At 36.0% G+C, this 7,774-nt stretch overlaps 1 protein-coding gene and 1 long non-coding RNA gene across 5 annotated transcripts; both read right to left on the reverse strand.

Moving 5' to 3' along the window:
• Nucleotides 1-1,472: 1,472 nt before the first annotated feature.
• Nucleotides 1,473-5,001, reverse strand: LOC112004489 (uncharacterized). Of its 4 annotated transcripts, none has more exons than XR_010625585.1 (3): nt 4,808-5,001; nt 2,005-3,517; nt 1,473-1,812 (listed from the first exon to the last, which is right to left on the reverse strand). It is a non-coding gene; the product is annotated as an uncharacterized LOC112004489 (long non-coding RNA). The 4 variants fall into 4 exon arrangements; XR_010625588.1 differs by lacking the exon at nt 1,473-1,812 and having other exon boundaries at nt 1,920-3,061; nt 3,137-3,517; XR_010625586.1 differs by lacking the exon at nt 1,473-1,812 and having other exon boundaries at nt 2,582-3,207; nt 3,362-3,517.
• Nucleotides 5,002-5,346: 345 nt separating this feature from the next.
• Nucleotides 5,347-6,786, reverse strand: LOC111990734 (uncharacterized). The gene is made up of 2 exons (XM_024022524.2): nt 6,018-6,786; nt 5,347-5,900 (listed from the first exon to the last, which is right to left on the reverse strand). The coding sequence occupies exons 1-2, from the start codon at nt 6,784-6,786 to the stop codon at nt 5,347-5,349; spliced, it is 1,323 nt and encodes a 440-aa protein (XP_023878292.2).
• Between the last annotated feature and the right edge of the window lie 988 nt (nt 6,787-7,774).

The following is a 7,774-nucleotide window of genomic DNA, read 5'->3' on the forward strand; positions in this document are numbered from 1 at the left end:
TTATTTTTAGGACCCAATATATAATGATTGTTAATTTTTTTAAGTGAAATAATAAATAAAAAGAGGGATTAGATTCTTATTAAAAATAAAAGCAATAAAATGGTCTTAGTGTAAATAAAGACAAATATTGGGTATTTTGTGAAGCATGAACCTTCGAAGAAGGTTCCTAAATTACTTTTACTATTCCCAATCCCATCCGTGATTGAGATTTATCTCACCTCTACTATTCCCTATAAAGTTACTTTTCCTTTCCTCCATGTCCTTCATTCTTCTTCAGTTCTTTACTTCTTCCTCGTTAGTGAGCCTCTGTGAACTCCCTTCACATCTTTTTTTTTTTTTTTTTTTCCTTTTCACCATGCTTTTCTGCTAAAATTTTTAAGTTTCAGTTTTTTCTTTTTTTAATAATTATTTAGTCTCATGAAAAATAGCACATGAAAATATTCTCACCTTTCAACTGGCAGCAATAAATCCAACAACTTTCTTTCCAGAGTAAATTATTCTTGCAGAAGAGCAAAACATTAATTTGGAACTTCTATCACTTTTTGTAGGGAAAAAATGGTTAAAAATGTGAATATAAATTGAGAGAGGTTTTGAATGGAAGATGACCATTGTAGTTAATTTCGCAACTACCTAAGATCACATTGTTTCAGATTTCTATTAATTGGCTGAAAGAGTTATATGTGGTGTTTATTGATAAAAGTTGGCAGACAATAGTTCGCTTAAGCGTTTTTCCTTTTAAATGTAACGGTTCCTAAAACATTTTTCTTTCAATGGCGAAGGAGTGCAATGCTTGATTTTTTAAATCCTGAAGACATGAAAGGCACAACGTTTCGCTTTTTATTCCATGCTTTTGACTGGTAGCGTGGCTAATTTTTAAGTGGGATTTTTTCCTACATGTCACATCCTCCATAATTGTAAGGAAGGGCTTCTGCTATTATATATAGTAGCTAGTTACTAACCCGTGCTATGCACGGGATTATATAACTCTATCTATACATGTTTGGGGAGGATCCAAACGACCAGAATGAGATTTTTTTCCATCCCCATTAGCATTGAAGTACTTAAAGGTACGCTCACAGGTACTTAAAAACTGCCAGAATGCAATTTCTTGTGCTTCTTTTCCATTGTATCATAACCTGATTCTTAAAAGAAGAAAGGACCTTAATACCTCTTGTTCATTAAAAATTTCCACTAATTTTGAGCCAAGATGTTAGGTAGTAGTAGTGCAAATTAAGTGACTAATATGTTCACTATTTAACACCACACCACACTCAGGGGTATTGTGTAGCTTACTCCAAAACAGATCATTAGTTTTTTTTTTTTTGGTGGTATTCATTAAAAAAAAAATTAATTAAAATGAGACACCTGTTCAGCAATCTTGAACAACCATAATAACAAACCAAACCTTCAAAACAAAAATAAAATCGCCACAAAATCCAAAATAGTAGCAGCCCCAACATAACATTTCGCAGTTGATCATATAAAAATCCAAATATTATATTGCCCATTGAACTTGTTTACTGTTTCTTAATGTACAAAACTAACTAAAGTTTACAATGCCCATATAATAAATATAGAGAGGGAAAACAAATGCAAAATAAATACAACAAAAAAAAAAACCATATAGCAAACCAAAACAACATACCCATAATCAAAACGGAATCAAAGAATCCCAAGAAATAGCAAGTTTATGATGTGGCCTAGTATTGGGAATTCAACAATTCCTAAGGTCTCAGCCCTCTGTAAGCCAGGAAAACATGATGTGAAATTAGCTGTAACGCAGATACGGTCTCGTACACCTTAACCTCAGCACTATATAAAATTGTAACAAAGAAACAAAGAAATGATTTAAAAATAAAAAAGAACAAAGTAATAAAAGGTAGGACTAATATACCAAAGAGAAGAAATTTACTATGAAATTTTGCATTGAAGATGAGAGAAAAACCCCAGCGAATGAGCAGAGATTAACAAAATAAACATAAAAAGGTAGGGAAAGTAACAAACCTTGGAGGTGGCATTGATAGACATCAAAGATTGACAATTTATTCAGCAATCTAACAACTTTGATTAGCTAAGTTTGATTATACTTTTAGCAATGTATAAAAGTACATCTTATCAATGCTACTCCAAAGAAATCTCTCTGTAGCTTCTCAATCGACCACCTCCACAGGAATAGAATGAAGAGAAAGAAAATAAGAAGGCAAACTGGAAAGAGTGCTCATAAAAAGAGTTAACTCGCCTCCCTTAGATAATTATATTTTAAAGAGTTAACTTGCCTCCCTTGGATAAGTACATTTTAATATACTTATAATGCAGTATATATAGGGAAATCACCTGATGCAATCACGTGTAGGATGCAGCTTATATTATATATTGCATGATAATATGATATCATGTATGAAATTTCATGAAATATTAGTAAGCACTATGAAACAAAAGATTAGAATGATTGTGACACAATAGTTGCATTGCTTCAAATAAAGGGCCCCTTTGGAAGACCTCCACTAATGCCTAAGGACTTGCATCAATTAAAAGGCCCATTCGGATTGAAAAAGGAATTTTAGTTGAGAGTCCATCTTAGTCATTTGGCACTCACTGGTTCAAGTTTTATTACAATAATTACAAACTTACATGCAGGGTTAGAATTCGAGCTCTCATATTTATAAAAAGGCCCCTACCTCTTTTCCTGCAATGTAATTAGACTACAACTCAAACTGATTCCCTTGAAATTTGCCATACTAGGAGTATTATGTAAGCTGGATTTAGAGGAGGCCCATGATTATATATATGCTGAGACAATGTGGCTTTACTAAAAAATGGAGCTGATGGATTTATACTTGTATATCTACAGTTAGATTCTTTGTTTTGGTAAAAGTAGCATAGTATTATATGGAACTCTGCAACTTTGATAGCCAATGATGTCGAATTAAGGGAAGCATATTCACCAGCCATTAAATGCCTGTTACATTCCTTTAGGAAGTTCTCGGGGGATAAATCTAGCAGTAGTTGGCTGGGCATTGAGTTCTAGGAACTTTACCATTTGAATAGAGCTAACCAGACCCTGGAGGTAAAATTTGAGTTGGTATATGGCAAGATAATTCTTTGCCAAAAGCACATAGTTAGAGAAATACCATACCATATCATAAGCTTTTTGGAATCCAGCACGCAAATCCATCATTGTCCTCTGCCATTCATTTAACACTGCATCTACGAATTTATGACCAAAAAGTTGATAAAAGGCACAAAATTATTACTGCATCAGAACATACTAATATTAATAGCACTCACAGACATCTTAAAAAAAAAAAAAATCACCCAAAAAACATTTAATCTACTAAAGAGCATATTTAAGAATTATAACCTCCTCAAGAAATTTTTGTCTCCTAAATAGGCCTCTGCCATCCCCTTCATCACCATCATCAAAGTCATCAAAGTAATCATCTTCATCGCCATCGACATCACCACCACCATGATTTATTTTCTTTCCAATATCTCCACCACCTCCCCCAATTGCAGTCTGGAATTCCAAAAGTATTAGTCATGTTGCCCAAGACAATGAACAATTCATATCACAATATGTTTAAACCAAATTGAAGCAGTAACTTTCCGTTAATTGGTTAAAGGAATGCAAAACCTCAAATCTGAGTACTTAGACCTAGATTAGCACCCAAGTCACAAATAAAAGATCAAATCTATAAATATGTTGGTTCCCCCTAAAATAATATCTACATTCCTAAGAACGCTGAGAGACTAAAGTCTAGGTAGAATTTGATCTTCTATGGTGTTTCCTTGGGAAAAAGAAACAGAGAGGAAAACATATTAGGAATTGAAATCTATAATTGCAACAAACCCTAATTAGAAACCCCCAAATCCCAAAATTAATAACAACCCCCAAATAAAAAATTTAGTAATTTTCTCAATGTCCTTGTTTGTTTTCTCAATTTCCTACAAACATTTGAGCCTCAAAGTTATTTTGGAATCAAAAACCACAAATTATTCATAAGCAAGTAGATTAGGACAACAACAACAAAATAGGAAGAGAGTAGTGAAGATTGAGGATTCAAGGTGATCTTACCAACGATCTGATACGTACCCCGAAAGATTCAAAGCCGGTGAAACTTTTCAGAAAAACAGGCCAAGGGGTTTTGTTTTCAGCGGTGGGGAAACCGATAGTGATGGTTCCAGAAAATTCTCTTTTAAGCTATTGGATTACAGTTCCGATGAACTCTGTTCTCTTTCCTTTTGATTAAATTATTCATAAGCAAGTAGATTAGGACAACAACAACAAAATAGGAAGAGAGTAGTGAAGATTGAGGATTCAAGGTGATCTTACCAACGATCTGATACGTACCCCGAAAGATTCAAAGCCGGTGAAACTTTTCAGAAAAACAGGCCAAAGGGTTTTGTTTTCAGCGGTGGGGAAACCGATAGTGATGGTTCCAGAAAATTCTCTTTTAAGCTATTGGATTACAGTTCCGATGAACTCTGTTCTCTTTCCTTTTGATTGCAATTTACTGATTTAAACGGTTTGTTTTCTTTTATACTGAAGGCTATCAAAAGGTGTTTTCCAAATCAAAACCCAAAAAAAAAAAAAAAAACTATGAACGCAGATATTAGAAAACAGGGAAAGACTTAGTGATATCAAAATAAATCGAAAAATTGAGAAAACAAACATTTTCATGGAGAACCCAAAAGCCTCAAACAAAAAGGAATCAAAACCAAAATCAAATCTAAACCTTCCCAACAAAAAAACTCAATAAAAAGTAATATTTCATACCCAAATCTAAAAAAATAAAGAAAAATGTACCGGAGCCGGTTCCGACGATCTGATGGTGGCAGATATATAGCCTAACAGTGTTGATGCCCATAGTTTTTTCTTTCTACTTGCAGCGGTGCTCCAAGTCTGGCGAGGGAACGGAGAACTCCCTCTGCCTCTCTATTTCTCTGTCTCTCTTTTCTCTTTTCTACTTGCAGGATTATTTTTTTATTTTTTTATATATATATTTTTTAAGCAGTTAGTTTCTTTTTATACCAATAGGCTCCCAAACAGTGTCTTAACAAAGTGAATCATTGTTTTTTTTTGTCTTTTCCAAATGCACCGTGTTTTAAAATACTGTACAATATTGAAACGATGCACCGTGCTGCTCTTTTAGCTCAAAGTTGTAAACGTGGCAGCATTTTAAGGGGTTATTTTTAATTATGTGTCAACACCTGGTAAAAGTTTCTGCTATTATATATAGTATATAATTTATGAAATCAACTTTAGTGTTTTTTTTTTTTTTTTGATGAGATATATGTAATTTCAAACAACTGAAAGAGAAACAATAGAGAGAGAAAGCAAGAGCATTACAAAAAACTGTCCTCAGTAATAAGATGCTCAACAAAGGTTGGGAAAGATCTTTTCCAAACCTGTGAAGCACCAGAGTTCCTAGCTACCCTTGCAAGTTCATGGGCAACTCTGTTACCTTCCCTTCTCAGATGATGAAAAGAACACCAAATAAATGCTGCAGAAATTTCTCTAATGTTTTGGATTATGTGCCCAAGCTCACCAGCGTGGAACCCATCGTTGATTGCTTGAATGATGGATAAGGCATCGGACTCAAAAGTAGCATGAGAAACATCCATTTCCGTTGCAAGAAGCACACCTTCCTGCAAAGCCAATGCTTCTGAAGCCTCAGCCGAGAATGGCACAGACAGTACTTTGCTTGAAGCAGCCAAAACATTTCCCTTGTTGTCTCGAATGACTACACCAATGCATGAGTTTCCCCCATCATCAAAAGCTGTTGTGTCAGTATTGATCTTGTAGAAGCCTGTAGGTGGAGATTTCCACTTAGACAAAGAAGGTGACTGAGGTAATATTGGAAAGGAATAGGCAGCCTTGAATTCGGCTAAGACACTACCTGCCAAATCCCAAGCATGAATTGGAGGGGTGCCTGAATCCTCATGAATTGCTTGATTGTGATTCCATCATATAGACTAAGCAACAACAAAGAAAAGTTCCAGATCATTCGAGGAGCCTTTCGCAATGAGATCAAATGCAATATCCACCAAGTCACGTGAGGGAGAAGAGAGGTCCACAGGGCAATTGTGCCAAAATGCCCAAGTCATCCTAGCATGATCATAATGGAGAAGAGCATGGGTAGTGGATTCAATGGCTTTATCACATAACAGGCAGAACCTTGAGCAGTGAATTCCTCTGTGGTTTAGATTTTGCATAGTTGGAAGACCATTGACACAAATCCTCCAAGCAAAATTTTTGAGCTTTGGAGGAACTTTCTGCTGCCATATCCGTTTCCACAGAAGAGTCCATGAGTTGCTAGAGGTGCTTTCACCTTCCTCAAATGAGTCCACAATACCCGACACTATATGATATGCACTTTTAACTGTAAACTCACCGCTTTTGTTGCCCATCCAGATAAGACAATCATCAAGCAGATTATAGTTTAGAGGAATTTTAAGAATGGTGCTGGCTTCATGAGGTAGAAAAGTAGCATTAATTACATCAACTTTCCACCATCTAGTATCATTGTCTATGAGGGAAGACATCATAGGAAAGTCCCCATAGTCACCTTGGGGAGAAATCACCTTGTAGGTTGTTGGCATTGGCAACCATCTATCATCCCAAATATGGATTCGCCGACCATTTCCCACGCTCCACCTTGTGCCCCTTTTGATAACCTCAAGACTATTGTGGATGCTTTGCCAGGCATATGAGGGGTTACTCCCTTTTTTGGAATTGAGAACATCATCAAAAGGAAAATATTTTTCTTTGAAAACTCTAGCCATAAGGGAGTCGAGATTAGTGAGGATTCTCCAACCTTGCTTAGCTAACATGGCAAGGTTAAAGGCTTGTATGTTTTTGAAGCCCACACCTCCCTAGAGTTTAGACCGACAAATCTTCCTCCAACTGACCCACGAAATCTTGTTCTCACTGTTCTTTTGCCCCTACTAAAAACTCCTCATCATACTTTCTAAGTCCTAGCAGAGAGTCTTAGGGAGTTGAAAACAACTCATGGTGTATGTGGGCACTGCTTGAGCCACCGCTTTGATAAGGATCTTTCTCCCGCCAATTGAAAGAAGTTTACCCTTCCAACCGGCCAGCTTTTTAGCTACTCTATCCTTAACTTCAGTGAACACTTGTGTCTTAGACTTCCCGATAATGGAGGGCAGCCCCAAATACCTGTTAGGCCAGTTGTCTTGCATTGGACCAAGAATGTTGAGAATGCTTTCCCTTAATTCTTGAGGGGTGTTTAAGCTAAAGAAAACTAAAGATTTGTCAGTGTTGATTTTCTACCCAGAAGCCTCTTCATATTTGTTGAGAATAGTAACAAGTGTATGACATTCTTGCTCCTTCGCTTTACAAAACAATAGGCTATCGTCGGCGAAGAATAGATGAGTAATTAGAGGGCAGCCTCTACAAATAGAGATTTCATTAATTTGTTGATTCCTAGCAGCTTTATGAATAAGGGTTGAAAAACCTTCAGCATAAAGAAAGAAAAGGCAAGGAGAGAGCGGGTCCCCCTGTCTAATGCCCCTTGAAGGAGAAATGTTCCCACAAGCTTCCCCATTTATAAGCATTGAGTAAGAAACAGAAGAGACATAATTCATAATGAGATCAATCCATTTTTCCACAAAGCCCAATTTCTCCATCACACCTTTAATAAAACTCCATTCTACCCTATCAAATGCCTTGCTCAGGTCCAATTTAATAGACATGTAATTTTCTTTTCCTTCACTTTTATGGTTGAGATAATGCATAAACTTGAAGGCAACA

Source organism: Quercus suber, unplaced genomic scaffold (assembly GCF_002906115.3).
Source record: "Quercus suber isolate HL8 unplaced genomic scaffold, Cork oak 2.0 scaffold_598, whole genome shotgun sequence".
NCBI lineage: Eukaryota > Viridiplantae > Streptophyta > Magnoliopsida > Fagales > Fagaceae > Quercus > Quercus suber.

Coding starts and splice junctions, on each gene's coding strand:
- LOC111990734 (XM_024022524.2), bottom strand. CDS start 6,786: ATGGCTAGAGTTTTCAAAGAAAAATATTTTCCTTTTGATGATGTTCTC. Junction 5,901..6,017: donor ATTTGATCTCATTGCGAAAG/GCTCCTCGAATG, acceptor GGGATTTGGCAG/GTAGTGTCTTAGCCGAATTC.